Source organism: Toxoplasma gondii, chromosome X (assembly GCF_000006565.2).
Source record: "Toxoplasma gondii ME49 chromosome X, whole genome shotgun sequence".
NCBI classification, from domain to species: domain Eukaryota; phylum Apicomplexa; class Conoidasida; order Eucoccidiorida; family Sarcocystidae; genus Toxoplasma; species Toxoplasma gondii.
Window position 1 is genome coordinate 3,444,102 of NC_031478.1, and position 22,513 is coordinate 3,466,614.

Sequence of the window (22,513 nt, forward strand, 5' to 3'; positions counted from 1 at the left end):
CGTACATACGGCAAAACAATCGCGATCCGGGATGTTAATTTTGCCTACACTAATCACCAGCAGATTCACGGTGTGCGGTAGAATATATGGAGGTGCATTCATCTAAAAGAATCCCTTTATCATTCTTTTGTGCACCGCCCTTTGTGGCTCAGCCTTGCGCTCACAAAACTCTTCTCGTAAAAAAAGGTGAATCTGGCGTTCAAGGGCACTGCGCCGCAGTTGCAACTTCCGCTTCAAGCTGGCAGCATGGATGCGAGTGTGTCTACTAGACTGAGTGCTGGGGTGAGACGGCGTTGCCGACTGCGCAGGATATGGATTTTTTTCGAGAGTCCTTTTGAAGGGAAGAAAAGACCAGAATCAAGTATCCCTAGCAGTCCTGCATTTCTGTTCTTCGGGCTATGACGAGAATCCCCTCCACACGAAGAGGAAAAACGCGAAGGGCTGCGCGAAAGGACAATTCCAAGCGAAAAAATGTGCGGGCCTCATCATACACCCGCGTGCTGGTTGGGGCTGCCAGAAACAATGGTACACCTCATACACCACTGTGTACCGGCAACCTGAAGGCACTCAGAAAAACACTTTGCATTCACGATCCCCTCCAGAGACGCACATAGCAAGCGATGTTGACAACTGTTTCACTTCTCTTGGAATAAAGAGCCCCTCTTTGTGCACCTCCGTGTTCAAAAAGAGACGAGACATGCGGCACCTTTCCTCTTCCACCCACCCGTCTTCGTCGTCGAAGCCGCTCCATTGTTGAAGCCCCCGCGGCCCGCATCCTTTTCTATACACCACAGGCCACTCAGTCCCACCACATCACCGCGGCAGAAACTCGGTGCCACCTGAGCCTTCGTTGCATGCTTCCATCGAAGAAAACGCCATCGATACGTTCCTCCTCGAATTAACGAAGCGCCATCACCACCGGGGAGCTGCAACCGAGGTCGTGCCTGCAGCCGGAGCAGGTGCGGTCCCGGCATAGCTCGTCGAGACAGCAGCCCCGCTTCCAGGGCTCGACCGGCTCGTCGCCGAAGTGCTCGCCGCCTGGGGCGCGACCGCGTAGGGGACAGCAGCGGCGGTCGGAGCCGCCACAGGAGCCGTAGCTGAGGCCCATTGCTGCGTCGCAGGGTAGCCATTCGCCGCCTGCGGCTGGGGCTGCTGATACGCGTACAGGCTGTACGGAGCAGGTTGGTACGGCACTGCGTACGCGCCGTACGCCGCTGGACCCGCCGCATACTGCGAAAAAGAAAGCAACGGCGTAAAGCCGAATGGCGAGCAAAGACACACATGGTGCAAACCCTAATGCTTCCGCCGAAACGACGCTCCATGCCATTTCCACGCGATGTGTTTGCCTCCGTCGTCGCCACAACACATATATCCTCCGCCACGTCTAGCACGCAAGTAAGTCATTTTCGATGATAACAAACAGCGACGAGTGAACGATGCAAACATAACACTGTGATTTGCAGTGCGCATATGCAACGTGGAACGTGCTGATCGCAACACACACGAAGTACACACGCATGCAATTCGTTAGGACATGTCATGTCTGTATATGTAAAAGCGTCGCACAACTCCTGCAAATATCGAGGTTGCGTTCCTTCGTTCCTTCACTGTGGGATATCATCTACACCGATACTGATAAATCGCCGCTCTCCCAAATTGTGCCGATGTGGACATCTAAGAAGCTCGGGAGAAACGTGACTCACCGGCACCGCCGCGACGTAGGCGGGTGGAGGGTGTTGGGGCGTGAGAGGACCCGACGCGTAGATTGCGGGGACAGCGTGAGGATGGTGAGAACTCACCGGCGCAGCGTAAGGAGCCGAGGCATAAGCTCGAGACATTCCCCCGCTTCCTGAGCTGCTCCCTCTGACGGGGCCGTAGCTCTCTGGTGTCCGGCGTGAAGCCCCTGACCGCTCCACATTTTTGTTTCTGCCCAAAAGACAAGCCAACCAGAGCGTCGCATCCCATCATTGAAGCACGTAAACATGACACGGAAGGAGATTCGCGAACCCGTCCAACATACAGAGAAATGGTCGAAATTCAAAAACGACTTTCCACCACCTCCACGTGCCTGAGCCCCACACTCAGTGAATAGGCATACAACAGGAAGTCACACCTTCTGCTAGTGATATCTCTTGTTCACCCCTCGAAGTCCTTTCCACAAGAAAAACAACGCACCACGGTATATATATACATACTGCAATTAGTAAAATGATCGTCCTACAGTCCGTATTTGCTTGAATTGCCTCACAAAGGGAAGGGGGGAAGGTATTCTGTAGATCCTCCTTAAACGACATACGGTCGACTCAGTTCTGAGACAGCTCACTATCCTCACAAGCAGCGCTGAACCGACAGAGCAGCACCCACTTGCGACAACCGTTTCTCGTTTCCAACATACATTGTGCGCGAAGCATTTTGGGCGAAGCAGATGTGCAGCGTGGCGCCATTGAAGACGTAGCCGTTCAACGACTCGAGAGCTTTCTGGGCATCTCGCAAGTCAAAATACTCGACGAACTTCTCCCTGAAAACAGCAGACGAACACCAGGAAGCAGGCGGTTCATTCTCTAGAAAATGAAACAAGGAGCCAGCAGCCCTACGAAGGTTGTTGTTCTCTAGCTACCGCACGCATAATATTTCTACATGTATGCTCATACAATTGCGGAAAGGACTTAGATGTTATTGGAGCAATGTTTCTCAGAAAGAAACCAGCGTCAAAAACACTCACATCTCCCCCCAACTGTTCGAGTGCTCCCACAAATCAGACTAGAGTCTTGTGTCACTGCATGCACTCGCCTTCTTTTGGAACTATAGTTTTTCGACTTAGGTCATCTTCAAAGTACATCTGTTGTTCACTGAATCTGTAGATGTAAAAACACTCTGAAATGTAGGCGTCGTTTCTTCGAACTGACAGCACGTCGGTGTCCACCTCCACGGATATCAGCACGATATGATTTCTTGACAGACTGGGAACCTCCTTTCACTCTCTGGCACTCTTTCCGAAAAGAGCGCTTGCAAGAGAAGACAGAAACTCCACTTACGTCTCTCTTTTCCGATTAGCCGAAACTTTCTTGAGGTCTCCATGCTTCGAAAAAAGCTCCCTGTAGGCGTCCAGACTGTTTGGATCGGTCCAGTTTCCCGACACATGAACAGTGCTGACGGGGCGCACGTACAGTGTTCCCTGAGACAGGCGAGTTGCGAAAGAAACGAATTTGTCGCTAGTCTAGTGGTAACGTAGATGCAATATTTAACGGAAAACCGAATCACCTGAGTTGTTCCTACGGATATGTGAAAACTCCCGAGCACCGAGCTCGGAACATGCCACCCGAAAGTAAACACAGCTTCAAGAATGGGAGCTTAAGACACCGGCGCACAAAAGACTGCAAGCGTCCCCCCTACGTACGTCTAGCAGGGAACACTGCTTGGAATGCAGTTCAAATACGTCTCACACAAAAATAAATATCCACCCACACGTGTTCTGTGCTCAGCTGTAAACGCACGGGCGCAGCTCACTCTAAATACGTGCCTACATTCATTTCCTTGGAGAGGTAGAACATATATCACGGATTACTTTGTGAGGTCTCCTCTACCATATTAGCGTGGTTACGTATGAATGCCTGCCACCCTCACCGTATTGCCATCTTTATCGGGACGCTTCACAGCTGAGAACTGAACTTCCACTCGCTTGCCCAAGACATCGGAGCCACGCAGGGCGTCGCGAGCAGCTTCGGCGTGTCGGAGATCATACTGTGTACGCACATGGACAAAAAACAACAAAACCGCAGCACTAAAAAGCCATTATCACGTTTGCTCTCGCCCTGCCACCGGAACTGCAGTGCAGGAGGATTTTTCCAAGACGGCAACTCACATAGATGCCAAAATACTCGCATCGAGAAGACACCCGTGTCACTTGCCCTCAAGAATGCGTCACCACACCTGCAGACTTTAAACAGATGCACGTACCAAAGAAAGAAACATACATGCACATCAAGGGACGAACACACGCCTTTGGAAAATACACGTGCTGAGCAAGGAAACCCACCGGATAGTTCGCAACCTCTGAGGTCGGTACCACGATCTCGAGCCACATAGAGCGACGCGCTAAGAGACCCGCCAGAGCCCCGGTGTGTGATTCTTTCTTATGCTTACGAACTCGACAAACGCCATCCGTTTCTCGGGATAAACGGCAACTTTCTTGAGGTCGCCGTGCTGCAAGACGACGTCACGTAAACTGTCTTCAGTCACATCTTCCGGGAGACGCCCAAAAAAAAGGGTACGGCTTTGGAGGGCGTCTGGTTCTTGATCTGCAGATGCATACATGCAGTTAGTACACTCAATGGCAGGCGTTCTCGCGTACCTCGTACTGTGTAGGCAATTCTTTCACGAAAAGGGAAGTGAAAATGCGAATTTGAGTCACATATCAACACCGCTACATTGTGGAATTGCAGGACTGAACGGAACGAGACGTGAAATCCCATGTCGCCAGCGTTCCCGGACTTTACGCTCACGATATCGACCCGAATTTTTGTTTGTAAGAGTGGATCGCATCTAAGGCGAGATTCGCTGGTAGTACCTTACGGGTGATAGCGCGCCAAGCGTTGTGCCTGGGACGTGCCCAGACTCACGAGATTTTCCACCACCTGTACGCTGAGTAAGCGGTCAAAATCCGTAGGGAAACTTGCCTGTAGCGCAAAAGTCCAGTGCTAGTCTAGACATTCCGGGGAGACGCGGCGCGGATACAGTGCATCCTGCTTACCAAGTGGGTTGGGTGCGGATTGTGCCGAAGGTGTTTGCCACTGAGAATACTGCGCTGCGTTGGCTCCCCACGTGTAGTCTGCAGCTGCGACAGCCGCCGTCGTGCCTGCTCCATACGCATACCCGTAGTGACTGTAGGGGTGAATGCCGTACTGCGGAGGGGCCGCCATCTTGACCCGCCCGAGGGTTGATGGCTCCTCCTCTAACGAGATCCACGAAGCCAAGAACGGCGGACCGGGACTGGACCGAGAACAGAGACCACGTCCCGTCAAAGCGAATAGACAGCTCCTACACCACTGAGTGGCTTGCGCAAAAAAGGCGTCGAAGACTGGTTTGCAGGAAAGGGGCAAAGAATGCAGCTGGACTGACCCACAGTGGCGCGCGTGCGGGGACAGAACTTTGGACCGGAGCAGACGTCCGGAAAGACACGGAGGGTTATTGACTAATCAAACAGAGGAAATGTGGAAGGAATAGACATTTAGTTTGAGGCGTCGGGAAACAGCTGTTTCCAGCTTTTGAATCCCGTTTTGCCGAATGAGCGTTGCTCCCGTACACCACCGCGACGGCAAGAAAAAACCGAAGCGCAGCTGCACTGTACCGACACGCAAAAGTTCTTGCCGTGTTGTCTGGGTCGGTGTTTCGTTTCCCCCGATACGTCGGAAATTCTGGCGAAGTTGATGGTGTCGGTTCGAGTGGAATCGTCGCGCGCCAAACTGCTCGACCGCAAGAAAAAATAGGTTCGGTTACCGGCGAGAGTGAGACACGCGCAAAATCGTCAGCAAGGGGAGGAAAGCTGCCAAAGACCGTTTCATTTATAGCAGAAATCCACGACAACGACGCGTTTCCCAGGGGCGATTTCCAAAACAGCATACGGGATTCTTTACCAGCAAACCCTTTGGTGCCAAGTCAACGGCCGTCGCAACAGGAACGCCTCGTGCAGGGGAAAAGACGAAAAACACGCGGGAAAAACGCTATTGGGGGGGACTGCCAGTGCCAGGGGCGCAATCAGAAAACACAGCGCCGACAACGTTTTTCGATGCAGCTAACCGGGGAAACGAAAGAGGATTGGAATGAGCCACAGAAGTCAGGAAAGAAGAAGACACCAAAGTGAAGCACCAAAATTCCATACCACCAAGAAATGAGTGCAAACGGAGAGAGAGAGCTTACCCCGGATAAAAAGGTGCGCACTTTACGCTGCCGCCCACTCTCTCGCTCTTCAGCAGCTCGTCGTCCCATGGGCATCGAACTCCGTGAGGCATCACTGGGATGAAGCTTGTTCCCAGTGTGTGGTTGTTGACCGTCTGTCACGTCAGTTGGTGTCCGCAAAAGGCCACCTGCAGGAAAAATCGGAATAAAAGGGAACCCTGGCACAAAAAGCGTACGACAAGGAATGGAGCACCGGCCTTCCCCAACGAGTGGGCGCATTCGCGGTGAAGGCCTCAGCAATCCGGCGGACCCAGGCCCTCTGGCAAGGACTTCTGTACGGCCGTAGCTCTGTATTCTGAAGTGCATGTTTCCTGGGCGTGAAGTTAGGGTTTCGGCATGCACAAGAGGTTGGAGATCTGGCTACGGTTACGTTAGTACGGAAAAACAGTGGCGCGCGCTTGCAGTTCTGATGGCGTTCCGTGGCATGAATACATGCTGGCGACTCCGACGATGAAGAGACACTCCAAGCTACCAGAGACCGCGACTGACTCTGGCAGTGAGGTCACGATAATTCTATTAATCGTTATTCTGTGGAAATGGGATGCACAAGTTGTTTGGAGTCGCGGTGCGGATCCTGGAAATTAGTGCAGTACGTCGCCGTGAAGCCACAGCAAACAGGCGTAGACATCACGTCCCACTCGTGGTGAATGTAAGGTTCCCGGTTTTTCCTGTTGAGTGCTGGAACAGTCACGAAGTTGATGGTGGATGGCAGGTTGAATGACTGTGATCCTTGGGTCCCTTTGTAATTTCATCTTTACACAACGCCGGTCCCTGTCTCCTCGTTGGCAGTTAGACGAACATTTCGGAAATATACAAAAACATATATTCGCTTTCTGTACTGGTGGCAACCATTATGTGAAGAGAGTCTCTGTTTGGCTCGAAAGACGAAGTACCCTAGCTGTTGTCTAACACCCGTCTACTGTCTAAACGTGCTTCACAATGCATGGCAAAGAACTATTTGCTACCAAGAGCTCAGAGGAAAAACTTGCGGTGACAAACGATGCCTGAGCATCCTTGTTGGGGCTCTGCCTTAATAGTTGTGCCCCCAGTGGCATTCAACAGGCGACGTTGAAGCCCGCCTTACACTTGTGATACGTAGTTGATGCACTGCCCGCTCATCCCTACCCGCCAAGACTGGATTTTCGGTTGTGCTTCCCAATTGCTGCAACAAGAACACTAGCACATTCTTGGTTGTCTTCGGTGAGCTGCTGAGATAAATTTTGTCTTATTGTCGATGACGAAGGTTCTACTGCAAAAAAACTGAGATGAATAAGTTACGGTGTTGGGCTCGTGAGTGTTTATCAATACCTTGCTGAGTACAACTAGTAGTTGCACGCTTGCAAGAGGGAGGATTTTGTCTCTCTCCGTGACCTCACTAGTAATAGTGGTGGACAGTGGTGCAGCCCGGTATATTGCAAGAACATGATGCATCAACCACCTACCTTTTCTTACAGAGTGATTCCCGATAGATAGTGTTCAGGCGTTAGGACCGCTACGGGTTGTGTATGCGTAGGAGCCCTTCTACGTGCCCACGGAATAGATTATGAACCTGAGCAAATTCCCTTTCCATTTCGTTATTCGGTGTTCATATTTTATTTACAAAGTAGAGAGGCCCGCTCACGTGCCGGATGCAACAAATGTCCTCTCGTCCTAGTCATCGTCGGACAGCTGTTTATCAGATCCGTGTGGCACTGTCCTGGATAGCAACAGCGGGCGTTCCGGTCGCGCAGCAAAAACTGCGACACTAAGAAGACGCCAAAGGAAACGCGGGACAAAATAAATCGAAGAACTGACACCCAGAGGTGATAGGGAGGACGTGGTGTTAAAAAGGCAGCATCATTGTGCGCTCCCAAATCCTCGACGAGTTTGACTCCAGCGGCAGCACATTCTGACCCAATAAGCGGTGCTGACCGCGGAAGAAGTTAAACGAAGGGGGTTTGTATAAGTTGCTTGAGGACATCGAAGAGGAGTTTGCATTAACCACTCTGCTCAGATTGAAGCTTTTAGGGTTGGACTCGGGAGAACGAAGCACGCGCGAAGCACGTCCAAGCGGGTGGTCTACCCAACATCGCAAAAGGTAAAGTCCATTAGCAAATCAGTCCCCTGTCGGTACGAGCAGATAGAACAGGGTTGGTAGAGGTTGCACTCCATTTTACGGAGCCTCTCTCCCCCCGCACAGAACACCTGAAAGAAACGCTATAACCTGCGAGGAAAGAGCATTTAAAACCCCCTACCAAACAAAGAGTGGGCTGCGAAATCCGTGCGGCTGGACGTCGTAGTACGGCTCCAGGATCCTCCCACACAAAACAGGGCGTTCTAACCAACTGCTCAACTTACGAGAAAACTACAAACATAAGCTTGAATGACCTGAGTGACGGATGAGCTGGCTCAGTGTAATCAGCTGAATGTGAGAACAGGAAGAGATGACAGCCCTTCAGAATTTGGTCCGACACCTCCTTTGGTTTGAAAGCATGATCCACCCCCCCAAAGTTTATGAGCCCCCCCCCCCTGTCAGAGTTCATTTTTAAAGACAGGAAGTGCAGACTAGAGCGCGGCCTCCGGAGGGTCGCGTGTACATTCCAGCTTCTTTGTGTAGTACAGCCTGGATACGAAGAGAGGAAGCAGACACCATCTAGCGGAACTTGCCGACTCACTCCCCGTACACAGAGCTCTCGTTTGTGCTTTCTCGAACGATAGTTTACGCCTCTGCGCTCGGCCGGCTGGGCATGCGTCGCCAGAAAGAAAATGCTGGCTGCTGCAAGAATTGTCTGCCTTGTTTTGCCCAGAGACCGCATGCTGTTTCGGGGGAATACAGGTGGACCCGCGCTGCGCTCTGGTTGACTTACCGCTGCCTGGCAACAGCCCACGTGGTCGCGGGCCACACAGGGAAAGACTCAGTACTGCCCCTCCTAGGCGTAGCGATGATCCGTCAGCATACCAGGGCTGCTCGAGTTTTCGCTTTTCAGTAACACCTGTCAATACGAACGTGACATTTTTAGTGTGTTTTCCTGTGTCTGTGACTTCTCGTGAAGGGAAATGCTCTTGTTAACCGTTTTTTGTTTAGTTTAGTGTTTGCGCTAATGCCCTGGGCGACACGGGACTCGGTGACTGTGGCCAGGGGTGTCTTGAATATCTTTTTCGCGAGCGCGCTTCATACACGACAGAACGCCAGCCAGTTCAGAGACAAGAGTTCGCTGGTTTTGAACAAACAAAACAGCCTGTCCTGCGTTGTCTTTTCGTCTCTTTGCGCGCCTTTACCTGTTGGATGTTGGGGGGGAATCTGTTTTTTATGCCTCTTCCCAGCGCCAAGCCATGGGCTAGCCGGAAATCCGGCTAGCATCCAGTTGACCCGATATGCCAGAAACTGGTCTGTCCAACAGTGCTTCGTCAAATTTGCTTCCTCCAATGCGCACTTGAGCTTGGTTTCTTTCTGCAACTTCTCCCTCTTGTGGAGCTATAGGCTCAAACGCCGCATGGATCGCGGCGTGTCTTCTTAGTGTCTGTTTGGAGCGACTCGTTGGACAAGCGGTCAACCAAGATGACGACGTCTCCCCGAGTCGCCAAGTGGGCACTTCGCGTGCTAGCTCTCGTCTTTCTGCACCATGTGACAGTCTGTACGGTATGCGAGGCGAAAGCCTTGCACGTGATCCGTCCTCATCGCAATTTTGCCGGACTCGACGTTCAACAGTCGTCCGTTGCCGGTAAGAGGCGGATACCCCAACACCCCCCCCCCCCCCCGCCGCCACTACACGTAGAATACGTGAAAATTAAGACACATGGCACATATTTTTGGAGGCAAACCGTTCAGAGTGTCGCTTTCCTACAATTTGTTTCACTGGAGAAAGGCGGTTCACGGGCTGTCTTCGGTTCTAAAGATGTGCGCACTGGCCCAGCAGCAGCGGGCGTCCTTTGAGAGCCTCACAGATCGCTTGGCAAGACACGAGACCCGCAGCCTCAAGGACAAACCAGTTGACTGAGCTATTCCTGAGTCTCATTGATTTCTCAGACTTGCAGGATGAAGGAAAGGGAATCAGTTTTGCCCAGACGTACCGCGAGCGGGATATCTGGTTCGGCATGCTGTATTTCGAGTACGTCATCACTGCGTCGACGACAATGACTCTCGCCTTCAAGTCAAGTGAGTCTTGTGCTTCCTTGTCAGTGACAAGCAGGGATCTGTGGTTTCTGTTATTATTTTCTCTTATCGAACTTTTGGAGCACCTAATCGTCCCTAGGTATACGGTGCAGCCGAACACCGCGCCTACGGCATGCGCCGCCGCATCGCCAGTCCCGTGGTTCCGCAACTGGAAGCCCGATGACACAACGCTGTAGATTTTCCGGACGACTACCGCCTACGAAACCGATATGTTCTTATCCTTCATGCAATTTGTAATGGTGTTGTCTCCCTGTGCCTCAGTGGCTAAGTACATCTATACAGCGCCGTTCCTGACGAAGTTGTTTGCCAGCAACCGCTGGCTCAAGTACTCGACACTTGACTTTCCACAGAAGCAGCAGATCATCCGCAAGATTGCTCGGCGCGCCTCTTCGAAGTCCCTTTTCTCCAGAGGTACGCTTCTCGATTTTTCTGCTTCTGCTGCGTACCAGGGTGCCTCCAACTCCGTGTACCTGATTTAAAATTTTTACCCATAGCCAATCACGTAACTCGATCTCTGTGGTTTTCCGTGCTGCAGCTCTACCAGGCGATAGGGTGGCGGATCTTTTCGCCGACATGTACCTCAGAAGAGTGACATCACGCCTGTCGCGCACCCCGGGTTTCCGCAAACCGCAGTACCTTAAGATGAAGGAGGATCTCACTCAGCTGATTAAGGCCACCAATGCTCCGACTGAGGCAATGGAAGTTGTTCTTGGCAACAACAGTAAGTGAATTGAAGACAACAGAGAGTTTTGCTGCTACGGAAGGGGGGCTTCCAGCATATTGTGTGGTGTTGAAAGTCATTCCATCCAAAACCGGTTCTTTGTTAGTCTTCATGTCATCAACATGCCAGTGAAACATCAATAGAAATGAAACAGCTCGTAACTGAGAGACACTCACAAGACCACAGCCATAACGTCGTAATCACAACGGTTGGCAAGAGTTCATAATACAGTGATTTTCATACAGTTCAACCCTGCATTATTTGACTCACGTAATTAGTATTAGGTCTGATATTTTCAACCAATCGATCAAAAATGGTAGTATCATGCAGTATCCCCAGAGTACATAGAGTCATACACTTCTGTATTGAGATGTAGATGTAACAGACTTACAACACTAACTCCTCTTTGTGTAGCATGGCTGTCGTGTTGCTCAAGTTCCCTGCCAAACATATATTTCCATCGAAAGACCATTTCCTTCTTGCTGTCCATTCTTGTGAATTTGCTAGCGTCCACTATCTTGTTAGAGAAGCAACCGCAGGATGGGAATTTAGGATTCTGCATGCTACAAGGGCATCTTTCGTATTGTTGTATATTTTATTTCACCACAGGGAAATAAGGCATACCCTCGAGTTTGTTGCTTCGAGGTCCCGACACGAACGTGTTTACGCGATCTATTTCCTAATGGCGTTAGGTTCTGTAGTAGTAAATAAGATTATCTGTCCTGAATTCGGTAGTGGTCTGATGTGCAGGGTGTAACCTCCAAGCAGAGCATTGCAATGGCAAAGGCGCTGTAGGAGAGGTGCTTTTCTGGTTTGTTTGCGTGTTCTCAGCTCAAAACATGTTTACGTGGATCGACTCAGTGAGACAGAACCCATTTGCGACAGTCAAGAACGTCGTTGTCCACGCATTTGAAAACGGTTTGAAGGGCGTCTCTGGGATGGTGGAGTGGGAGCTGAACCAAGGGTGCTTTGCCATCGCTCAGCAGACGCGCCACATTTTGCCTTTCGGCAGTCTCTTTCCCGGAGGCATTCTCGGGAAAATCATGCAGAAACTGATGCGGTCCTACATCATGTTTTTCCACCCAGTGCTTGCGAACTTCAAGGGGCTCCTAGCGCTCTTCCTCGGTGTCCTCTGCAAGGTCCGTCTCCCGCAGCTGATTAACGCAGTCTTTGGAGCGATCTTCCGGGCAAAACGTCGCGCCGGGCGCTACATCCACAAATTCTTCTTTAAAACCATTTCTCTCCGCAAAGACATCACCGGGAAGATCCTCGTTGACGATCTAGTCAGGGGGTCGGGAGCCGTGATGATCACTCTGCTCTTTCAGCTCCACGGTGTTGATATCGATGCCATCAGTCGACGTGGAGGGGCCGTCGAGTCAGGCGTTCTCGCCGGCCAGGGCGTGTGGACCTTGTCCGATGGTCTCTTCGTCGGCTTGAAGGATTTCGGCCAACTCTTCCGAGCCTATTTTGAACGATACGTAAATCTCACATCCGCAATCCACACCTACTGCGCAAAGGTACGAACGTGCGCCGGCAAAACGACGCAGCGCACGAGACGGAAAAAGTGAAATACAAAGCAGTCTTGATGTGACAGAAAACGGACCATGTGGTAGATGGGAGACAGAGTGGCTCCACCGAAGAGCTGGCACATCTTCGCCTCTTTCCGACCGTGGATCTGTCTTCAGGCTGTCGATCTGTCTGGTGTTTCCTCTGCAGCAAACGACCAACTTCTTCACAGAAACCGAACTCGATGAATTCTATGTAAGTTTCTGAAAATTAAATCTCAGAGTTGAGGAGGCTCTGGAATGCAGCGCCACATGCAACCTGCTCTGGTTCAACAACTTGAGACACTGACTGACTTTCGGATCTCTTTGGTATGTCTGCAGAACGGCGAAAACGTCGACAGAATTCCCCCTCGTGAAAGACTGTTGGCATGGGTAAGTCTAAAATAGTCCAACTAAGTAATCGTTTGTTGTAGAACTCTGACATTCCTTCAATTGCGATCGCAGCTCCAGATACCTATGTGCCGCCATCCTGTCGCTCACCAGTTGATGTTTCATTCAACCGTTTGGTTCGGACACTGTACTGTTTTGCAGTGTGACAAGAACAAGAGTTATCTCGCAATCATCGAGAAGGACTTTATCGGCTTGGCCACCAACTTCCTCAACCACATGATCAAGTGTCTGAAGATGGACTTCAAGTACTTCGAGGGTTACCTGGCGAACATCATGTCTATTTTCTACGAGATGACCTTTGCGACTCTGGAAAGCGACATCGTCAGTGCCATCAACGCGAACCAGGGCCGCGCTCCGCATACGCTGGAGCTGGAAGCCATTCTAAAGCGTCGGCAGCAAGCCAATAACCCGCCGAAAGAGGCGGAGATGCCTCGCACGATGTTCAGAAAACCCTGGATGAGGGCGGCGATTCGGAAGCTTGCTCACGGATACTTTTCCTCCGGTTAGTGGGCATGGTAGCCTCTAGAATGTAGCACTGGACGGCGTGGGCTAGATTTGCCTGTTTAGTGGATGTTGTTTGGGTGTCCTGACGGTCTAGAGGGGGCCGAATCGCGAGGAACTAGGCAGCACTGCCAGACAGAAGTTTCCAAGGGAACGAAGACTGTCGTGCATGTTTCATGGTACTGTGCAGCCTGTCGTGCGTTTTTCAACTAATGAGTATGGTTTGCCTCCTCAGGAGCACTTTCACGATAGCGGATCGGCTTAGGCACAATCCGCGCCGCCCGTTCTAAGCGGGTCTTCGAGCTTACGATTCCACTTTGTTCTTCCCTTTCAAACCTTTCGGTGCCTTTCACACATTTCTTGAGTTGCCGATGCCGTGCAGAAGCTTCGATGCTAGATCGCGAGCTGTTTGGCGCTTTCCTGTCTGCGCTTCGCAGCTGCTGGCTTCGCTTTGAAGACTCTTCTGCAGCAAATCAAACCCGCGAACGCAGAGAAGCTTCTGGATAAAGCCTTCACGCGCGTCAAGGAGGGGTCGAAACTCATTCGATCTTCCCTGACAGTGATCCTAGGTCGCTTCTTCAACAGCCAAGCGCTAATTGTTCGAGCGCACGATCAGACCGTGCGCATGAGAATGTACGAATTCATCAACCAGTGCCAGAACCCAGAAGACCCGAACCACCGAGACGTTTGCGGGAACAATGTAACAACGAACATCGATGAAGTGAAATTTGTATCCAAGTCGCTTCTCGCGTTGAACCTTGGTATTTTGGTCAGTCCTAGAGATTTGCTCCTGTCGCAAGTTATCGAAACAGACCCTGCGAAGGATTCCATTGATCCGACAGAGTTCTTCGCGGAGTGGGAAGCGTGGCTACAAGCCAAAGGCTACAAGCCTCACCAGAAAGGAAAGGAGTATCTGCTGTTCGCGGAAGACATCAACCAGAAAGGTAAGGGGGAGAGACGCCGTCCGTTCTTCACTTGGGATCGCTTCACATGGGCAGCGGAAGCAGCCGCGGTGTGCTCAGGTGTACAGGGACATAACTTTGGGCCTGTGCATGCGTTGTCGCTGTCTCCCTTGCAGCAAATATTATCGCCTTCGTGGAAGCTTTGAGGCATACGCTGCGCGACAGAGTAAGTCTTCAGGATTTGCTTTGATTCCGCCGCCGTGAGTGATGCGCGCACTGGGAGGCTTGTTCTCCAGGTCAACGCACATTCTTCCGCGTTTTCCCTGTTTTTCTCAGCTGCGCTTTGGCCGCTTCGATCAGGAAGGCGCAGACAATCTCCGCCTTTTTGATGTTAACGGACGTTCTGCAATCTTCCGCCGTAAGACCATGAGGTTTTCCTGCCCAAACCGTGTCCATTTGAACTGCAGGCAGCAGGCTGGGTAGAGGTTCGCCCCGTATCGCTGGAGACTACGGCGCAACATCATCCACAAGTGTGTCACTTTGCTGTCCATGTGTTCTGTCCTGCAGCCAGGGATCCACAGTCCATGTGGGGTAAGTCTTGTATGCTAAATACTAGCCCCTTCCACACACTGCTCAGAAAGGTGGAGTCTCCTGTAGAGTTTGCCAGCTCATTCGAGTTTCCCCATCGCTAGGATTCGAACGTTTCGTGGCATGAGCTGTAGGGATACCTACTTGTAATCGAAGACGCGTGTGTCGGTGCATGTGTGCCGACAGATGATGTGCCTTTCCGACATCTCGTTTTCCAGATCCACAAAAAAGGAATCGCGCCACTCAAATCTTGCTCATTTTGTCTGCATTGCTTTGCCGTGACCAGATCGCATCAAGGAGGTCCGCCCAGATCCGCTGGATGCACCGGCAACTTTTGAAGTGCTTGACTATAATGAAGGAATCCTCCGCTTTAGTAGTAAACCTGGAATTCCTTTCGAAGGAAGGCTGGAGTATGCCGATGACCGTAGAGAGCTTCGCAGCATCCAGCAAGATCCACAGGCAATCAAAGAGCTTCTCGTCTCGCAGATTATGCAAATCAAACCGCGTCTCAGCGCTGAAATGGTGAGGGAAAGAGTTTGCAAAAGCATGTAGCTCTGAGAAATATACGCGACTACACGAGGACAGAACGGTGACACCTCAAGGGTTTTTTGTTTCCTGCGTGTGTGTGTACAGACTGCGACATTGATGATGGTCTTGCATCGATACACTACTTCCTTCCACAGGCACAGCTTCGCCACCTTCCTGCAGAACCTGTCGCCAAAGATGTTCTTCGACGGTGTCTTGGCTTTCGCGGACCAGCACCAACAGCAGGCCGAAGCCACTCTTCACCTGGATCGTCGACTCTACTCGTTCCCCATGACTTTCCAGACTTTCAAGGACATCGTTTTCAACTCGTTGAACACGATGGTGTTGCGTATGCATTCGCTGGACACTGCTGACTCGCTGTCCGTTTTTCTCGTCGGTCTGGTTCACTACGCCTACCAGAAAATCCAGAAGAACAGGACTGGAAGAACCCTCGTCATGCAGCATTTCCTACGGGGCTTGGTGCATGTCATGCGGTCGGTGGATGCTGAGCGGTTCCGGGAAGACTTTCCCGAGTGTCAGTTCCTCATTGAACCAAACGGAACGATCGACGAGGTTGTTGCCATCAAATGCGCGCTGTACCGTTTCGTCAAACTCCGCTCTTTAGAACTGCCACGAGTACGGACGGATCACAAACGTAAAGGGAGCAGCTCAGATCAGCGACCTCCTAGGGGTGAATACGGAAGACAGCGTCCCTCTAAACACGTTCCTTCACCAGACTGTCGAGCTGCCAGATACTAGATTCCAGAGGGGAAGGCGGAAGACCGGGAACTCTGTCTCAAAACGTTCTGAACACAGGTGCCTGTCGAGCCCTCCACGTAGAATAACGTAGATTCCTTCTGCCGAAAGCTTCCTGTAGTCGTATGTTCAGTGTCCTCGGCAGGTGCGACGCTGTCTCTCGTGTCTGCAGGCCATCGCTCCGGACGTGGAAGAATCGAGAATGACGGAGGCCCGGGCAAGAACTTACCTGAACGGCTTCGTTGAGTATCTAGACAGGCTGCGGTCCGAGAGGACAAGCTGGGCATCTTTTTTGAACTTTAAGGGCTTCTTGGAGACGGCAGAGCTGTACAGAGAAACAGTCGGGGCCTACAGCTACGAGGAGTTGGAGCGCCAGATCAAGACGGAACCGATCACTGACCTCGACGTGTTGGAACAGTTGCGAGCCTTGATGGATCCCTCGCTTGGGCGCATCGTGGCTCCGAAGAAGGATGAAGGCACAGCCCAGGTCATTCGGAAAATCTGGGGAAACTTGGGCGAATTCTCGAGTGGCACGCGCCAAAGAGTCCGCAGCGCGCTCAGCCAGATGAGAAGCCGGCTCGTCAGCGTTATGGGCAGCACGACACTCCCTAAGGCGATGAGGTATTGAATTCGTTGACCGCAGTGATCAGGACAACTGCCTCGTGAGGAGTTTGAGAAAACTGCGCACAGTTGGTGTCCACTGTTGATGGTTTTGGATCTTTCCCAGGGTCGCATGGTGCTTCCTTGCTATTTTCTGTGTTCATCCGTCGCATGACACCAGCAAACAAAGATCGGTGAATTTGATGTCCCTGTTTTGTGACCCTTTCCTTTCTTTTCAGACTGTTCAACGTGATGAACAGCAGCCAATTCTTCGGTGCATTGGAGTTCGCAGAATTCAGAGCTTTTCCGGACACGAGGACACCGCCCGAAGATATCCTAAAGGCTTCCGACTTGGCCCTCTTTGGAAGGGTGCTTCTCGTGCTGGAGACGACGCCATTGTATCTCGACAACCCCAAGCAAATGTCAGACATCGTAATGCAAATGCGCTCCATTCCATTTATTTCGCCAGAATGCCAAGGTAAAGAGGAGAGTGCCGTGAAGCAGGCTGGAAATGAGGATGTCTCTTGCAGTGTCGTTTTAGTAGAAGAATTAAGCGGCGGCAAGTGTTGCATTTTCTGCCTTAAAAGGAATCGAGCTTCTCACCATTATGTTGCTGTATCCGCATCTCTCGCTGCGGTTTTCTGCGCACACGTGAGTCGCTGAGATAGCTGAGATGCTGAATATGATTCCAGTGAAGAAGCGGAGACAACTTTGTTTCAGTGGCATACTTTACCCCGTTCTTTCGTCAGTAAAGGTTCTTTACCCAGAATGTGAGCTTCAAGGGAGGAACACGACCCCATCAGCTGTTTTATGGGATCTGCATCCTCTTTGTTCTTGCTTTGCATTCAGAATTGTTCCGCGAAATCGAAGAGATGGTGCGGCATATGTCCCACGAAGATGTCAGGGTTGCGGTGGGATGGCTGTTGACTTTCAACATCGGCAAAGGCCTGACGGGCAGCACTGTGGCGCTCGGGCTTCTCGCCCTAGCAGGCGTTCCCTTCGCCAACAGCCAAATCAGCCACCAGGATAAAATCGGCATTCTCAGGACTCTGGACGCGGACACCCTTCGCTTCATCAAAAAACACCTTCTCATGCCCATGGTGTTCAGACACATGGCCTCACTGTCTGACGGAGAAGCGATGAATCTCCTCCGCTTTGGTATGCAAAAAGAAATCAAGAGGAGCCATGTTCCATAAAGCCGAGAACAGAGACCCTCCACAAGAAAGGGTATAGAATACTGTGTATTGCACCATGCACTCGGACACTCAGTGACGATGGAGGGTGCAGGGGCCTGGTGGAGTGTCTTCGCTGATCAGTGGGCTGCTGGGAAATTCCAACGCGTGTCGGAGAGAACAACACATCCCTACTTTGCGAAGATGCGATGCCACTCTTTTATTTTGCAGTTCCTAAAGCGACCTTGCTGGTCGCGTACCCGGCGTCAATCCGATATCTTCCATTATCGGAGCCGGTCAACGTCGTGGACGCAGTCGACAAACTCATTGCTTCAAAAGCCATAGATGCAGTGCAGCAGCACTTGGGCCAGGTCCGGCAGCTCCCGGGAGAGGCGTCCCATGACGCAGTTTGCCGAACCATGATCAATAACATCAAAGTGGAATTAGGTCTGTCCACCGAGGATGCCATGAAGTTCTGGACTCGCTCGCACATGTTCTTTGACAAGCGTCTACCGGCGGCCTGCATTCTGTTGATCCACCTGAAAGCCATGCGCGAGCAAAACATTCGCGAGACAACCGTGGCTGCGCTTGTCGACATGTTGTACTACAATGGCACTGCGCTGAACGACCACCTCGCTTTCATTGCGAAGAAAGGAGCTAACGAACTTGAGCGACAAAAGCAGATTGACCGAGTCGGCTCCCTCCTTACGATGGTGTATGTGGCTGTCGTGAGCGGATCCCTTCAAGTGGATGCCAGCTTTATGGGGTACAGCGGCGAGACAAAGAATTTGACTTTTCACTCTCGAAGAAGCTCTCGTGGAACTGAAGTTCCTCTTCTGACCGCATGCATACAGGCCACCACACATATAATGGGCCCTCCGAAGGAAAAGCCCGAGATTTTCCAAGCCTCCCGTAAGCATCATGGACGCAGAAATCGAGTCGCAAGAAAAACGTTTTCAAACGTATGCGATGTGTTATTTTGTGCTTAGGTGATCTGTCCTTGCCATTCTTCTACGTTATTCCACGGTGGAACGTCTCTGGAAGGTGTCAAGTGTGCGCATTGTGTCTGTTCTCAGTGAGCAGCTATTTCCTTGGCGAATGGTTCCGTTTCGTGGAGACGAGCCGCCTTGAAGAATATGCGGCTGCGTACCGCCGTGGAGGTGGCTTCCAGAACATCAGCAGAGAGACCTTAAAAAATATCAGCTCGGTCTACAACTACTATGATATTGGAGACTACTTCATTTCGATCAGACAACGGTCCCTCTATCCTCAGAATGAGATCGTGAAAACCGCAAGCATGGCTTTGATTCAAGATGAAGCAACGATCGATGACTACGGAATGGCAATGCTTACAGTTGATATGGGACACCGGGTTAGAAAGGCAAAAATCAAATGCTATGAGGACGCCCTCAAAGACTACGTCGAATACGTTGACAAGAGCCGCAGCGCCCAGGAAATGTTCAAAATTGACTGCGTGCACAACTATTTCATCGATATGGGCTCTCTCGGCTACTCAGCTGCGTCAATCACTCCAGAACAAAAAGATCAAATCATTGCATCATTAGACAGAGGTACGCTTTGACTGACCATTGCAGCTGTGCCATTGCAAGTGGTAGTGTGTGGAACCGGAAGACATTTCAAGCGTTGTGTGCTGTGTTTACGTTTCCCCTTCAGTATTTGCAGGTAAATGCGAAGACATGTACACGGCTCTTATTGGATCACAACCTGACATCCACAAGCTGAAACAGCAGGCGTGGGCATTTGCCACGCTTGCGCACAACTCTTTGAATAGCGCCACACGCTTGGGTTCTATCGTCAATATGTTACATAACCTCATTACGGACATAGCCGCCGGGACCCCCTGGAATAATGTTGTTGACGGAATTGCGGCGGAGCGAGCCAACAAGATATGGGAGCGCTTGGGCGATGTATCACACAGAACTCCGATTTATACGGCGATAGATCGCCCGTATCTCTTCAATCCATTTGCCTTCCTTTTGGACTTCCTGCTCTACGTTAAAACCAGTAAGCTAACTGTACTCGCAGCCGTCAGATGGCATACCACAAAACTGGCATCTTACGTGGAAAGAGATGCCAGTTTTCCCCACGGTCACACAGAGGGAAGGCCAATGCCCCTTAGCGCATCAGGGACCAAAATGCTCCCATTGCCTGAGTTTTGTGTACAGATAAAGCTCACAAACTCCGGATGCCGAAGATGCTTCTAATGAAGAGAGCTGCCGTACTGAAGGAACTTCCTTTCAAAAAGAAGACGACTCCGCCAGGAATGACCGAATACAAGGAAAGGGCAGCGGCCCTGAAGGATGCCTTTTTCGCACCCTAATGAAGAACGAGTTTCACGACTTCCAGGAATCAAGAACATATTGTATGTGACGATTTGACTGGAACACGGTTCTGCGGCAGCGCTCCGTAAGCCATGCGAGTTTTTAAAATGATGTTCTGGTCCCTTCGTTGCAGTTTTCAGATGATGGCATGCACTGCGATTGATTGTTTTGCCACCGTGGGGCTCGTATTCACATACAGGTGACTACGGGTATCGTCATTGGGGGGCTCGATGCTTCAGCGAATTGTCTTGTGATGCCTCCCTGTACCCCGGAGGAAGACGTTTGGTCAGTACCGAACAAACGTAATTTCTTTTTGCTTGATGGAATATGCACTGTCCTGCGCACCTGGTGTCGATCCCGCGCGTGGTTTGGCACCGTGCAGCGGATAAGGAAATTCCTTGATTGATTTAGGACAAGTGGCACAATGACAGATGTGCAAGGAATCAAGCGCCATTTACTTCTGTTACATTTCCGAAAAAAAACAGACCGATGGAAAATAAAAAGGCAGCCACCCAAGTCAAACTATCTTTTTGAAAAATTTTGTATATGGTAAAAAATTTCTAATTAGAAATTAAAGTTTATTAAAGTGATGTTTCATTAGTGGCAAATTCTGTAATTTTACTTACAGTCTAATTCTATTGACCACTGGTACATCAATCTATAATCTAAATTTTTGTATGCTTGAAAAGATAACTTTCGCCCATCAGATAGAACTTTTCTGTGTATGTTCATGCTCCGATACAGTTCAAAGTGTCGTTGGAAATTGAGCCACCGTGACCACTCTACCAATGTAGCGACAACAGCGACTCTCTCAGGCGAGATATGTTTTTCTAGTTGCACCAGCATCAAAGTTCATTTAGGCGTTTTCTGCAAACAAACCAGGGCACCTGCGACGGCATATGTAAGCTGCAGTACGTAACATGTGCTGTGGCCTCTCTGGGAAGAGCCTCCTACTGACCGGTCGAGGCCCTACTGTAAGACTTGTGCCACCTGAACCCTTTGTGGAAAGATGCAAAAAATTTGCTTTTGCACCAGTGCCAGCGAAGTTTCCGCAGCTCAGAGCCGTTCTGCTTTTAGCAAGCAAAAGCCGAGCACGACTGTAGTATCTTCCGTATACATTTCGTAACGGTTGCCGCAAATGGACAAAGCAAAGTGAGCTCATCAGGTTCAAGTGTAGCTACAGTAGGACATCGAGAACTGCGTTCCCTGATGACTAGTAAATGCAGTTAGTCTCTCTGATGCGATACCGGCCTAAAACGAAGCACTCAAATTTTGCCTCACGACGTAAAACCATGGACAAGCGGATTTCTACATCCAGGCGGACTTTAGTGGATACCACATTAAGTAGTCGTAAATGCCTGCTGGATCGCCTGGAGAAAAGACTGATTGAGCTGAATGGCAGATTAAAAAGCGTTATATTTCGGCATGACCTTCCGAGAGGAGGAGACCTCACGCCAGCAGCCACTCACACCGATGATCCTGCAGTTGTAGAGGCAGAAAATGGTGAGGCGGTAGTACACTTTTTCCAGCTGTTTCATCTGAATGCACACGCGCTGAACAGTTGCACACACATTACGCGCACAGCTTATTAAACTGAAGGGGACGTCACACAACAATGACTCGGACACCGGCCTGCCAATCTCAAAGACGGGCGCCGAAGAGGTGCTGGAGTTTTTGATGAAGACGTTGGAGCGAGAGAAACGACGGTAAGACATCGCGCGGTCGTGATCAGAGGCTCATAAGGTTTCTGGACAAGGGTACTTCAGCAAGAGAGAACTAGAGATTACTCTACAGAGAGACATGAAGGTCAGAGTGAAGTGCTTGGGAAGGCCATAAAAAGCAAACGACACGGTAACAGCTGCAGAGACTCAGTGAGGCGACGAGCCGCCTGGAAGCTTCACAGCGGGAGCTCCACAGGGTGCTCTCAGATATCGACCTTGTGAATGAAGAAAACATGCAGGTAACCTTATGAAACACACTTCCGCGACTTCTCGTCATTTCTCGGTAAACACGCTGTCTCATGAACCTTAAGCTTCACAACGAAGTTAAGCGAGGACAGTCTTTTCAACAATCCACTCGATGGTGCGAAGTGTGATAACGTCCGGTCCAAAACCTACCGGACTGCTTTATAACGTTGACTCCTCTTATTCGAATGTGCCTTGATCGAAGTGCACATTCAGACTTTGCGGGACTGCTGTTTCTATCTGCATCTCCGGACCACACCCGTCTACGCATCACAGTTCCCTAAGCTTGCACAAAATACTTTGCAGCCAGGGAGTATTCCTTACTTACGAGGCTAAACTCATCTGCAAACGGGAGCTTGATCACGCACTGGGATTTTCT

At 50.8% G+C, this 22,513-nt stretch overlaps 3 protein-coding genes across 3 annotated transcripts; 2 read left to right on the forward strand and 1 right to left on the reverse strand.

Annotated features, from left to right (window-relative positions):
• Positions 1-302: 302 nt before the first annotated feature.
• TGME49_223930 (RNA recognition motif-containing protein) lies at positions 303-7,001 on the reverse strand. The gene is made up of 7 exons (XM_002366038.2): positions 4,751-7,001; positions 4,144-4,298; positions 3,625-3,741; positions 3,036-3,175; positions 2,396-2,518; positions 1,800-1,926; positions 303-1,230 (listed from the first exon to the last, which is right to left on the reverse strand). The coding sequence occupies exons 1-7, from the start codon at positions 4,917-4,919 to the stop codon at positions 913-915; spliced, it is 1,149 nt and encodes a 382-aa protein (XP_002366079.1). The 5' UTR covers positions 4,920-7,001; the 3' UTR covers positions 303-912.
• Positions 7,002-8,882: 1,881 nt separating this feature from the next.
• RON3 (rhoptry neck protein RON3) lies at positions 8,883-20,775 on the forward strand. Its single transcript, XM_018780027.1, has 21 exons — positions 8,883-9,656; positions 9,962-10,090; positions 10,370-10,519; positions 10,644-10,829; positions 11,661-12,346; positions 12,546-12,590; positions 12,716-12,766; positions 12,926-13,286; positions 13,723-14,229; positions 14,364-14,413; positions 14,524-14,605; positions 14,755-14,778; positions 15,062-15,297; positions 15,409-15,936; positions 16,229-16,677; positions 16,896-17,134; positions 17,506-17,814; positions 18,060-18,740; positions 18,905-19,399; positions 19,503-19,853; positions 20,015-20,775. Exons 1-21 carry the CDS (start codon positions 9,494-9,496, stop codon positions 20,167-20,169), a joined length of 5,877 nt encoding a protein of 1,958 aa, XP_018635921.1. The 5' UTR covers positions 8,883-9,493; the 3' UTR covers positions 20,170-20,775.
• A 620-nt stretch (positions 20,776-21,395) lies between these two features.
• TGME49_223915 (hypothetical protein) lies at positions 21,396-22,467 on the forward strand. The gene is made up of 5 exons (XM_018780026.1): positions 21,396-21,673; positions 21,732-21,876; positions 21,937-21,976; positions 22,035-22,130; positions 22,203-22,467. Exons 1-5 carry the CDS (start codon positions 21,409-21,411, stop codon positions 22,263-22,265), a joined length of 609 nt encoding a protein of 202 aa, XP_018635920.1. The 5' UTR covers positions 21,396-21,408; the 3' UTR covers positions 22,266-22,467.
• The last annotated feature ends 46 nt before the right edge of the window (positions 22,468-22,513 follow it).

Bases quoted from the DNA above. Each gene is read 5' to 3' on its own strand.
- TGME49_223930 (XM_002366038.2), bottom strand. From the start codon at position 4,919: ATGGCGGCCCCTCCGCAGTACGGCATTCACCCCTACAGTCACTACGGG. The intron at 3,176-3,624 runs GTGAGGGTGGCA...CGCCTGTCTCAG, and splicing joins CCGATAAAGATGGCAATACG to GGAACACTGTACGTGCGCCC. The intron at 2,519-3,035 runs GTAAGTGGAGTT...TGCTGTTTTCAG, and splicing joins GCTAATCGGAAAAGAGAGAC to GGAGAAGTTCGTCGAGTATT.
- RON3 (XM_018780027.1), top strand. From the start codon at position 9,494: ATGACGACGTCTCCCCGAGTCGCCAAGTGGGCACTTCGCGTGCTAGCT. The intron at 12,347-12,545 runs GTACGAACGTGC...TTTCCTCTGCAG, and splicing joins TCCACACCTACTGCGCAAAG to CAAACGACCAACTTCTTCAC. The intron at 12,767-12,925 runs GTAAGTCTAAAA...ACTGTTTTGCAG, and splicing joins GTGAAAGACTGTTGGCATGG to TGTGACAAGAACAAGAGTTA.
- TGME49_223915 (XM_018780026.1), top strand. From the start codon at position 21,409: ATGCGATACCGGCCTAAAACGAAGCACTCAAATTTTGCCTCACGACGT. The intron at 21,674-21,731 runs GTGAGGCGGTAG...CGCGCTGAACAG, and splicing joins AGTTGTAGAGGCAGAAAATG to TTGCACACACATTACGCGCA. The intron at 22,131-22,202 runs GTAACCTTATGA...ATGAACCTTAAG, and splicing joins TGAATGAAGAAAACATGCAG to CTTCACAACGAAGTTAAGCG.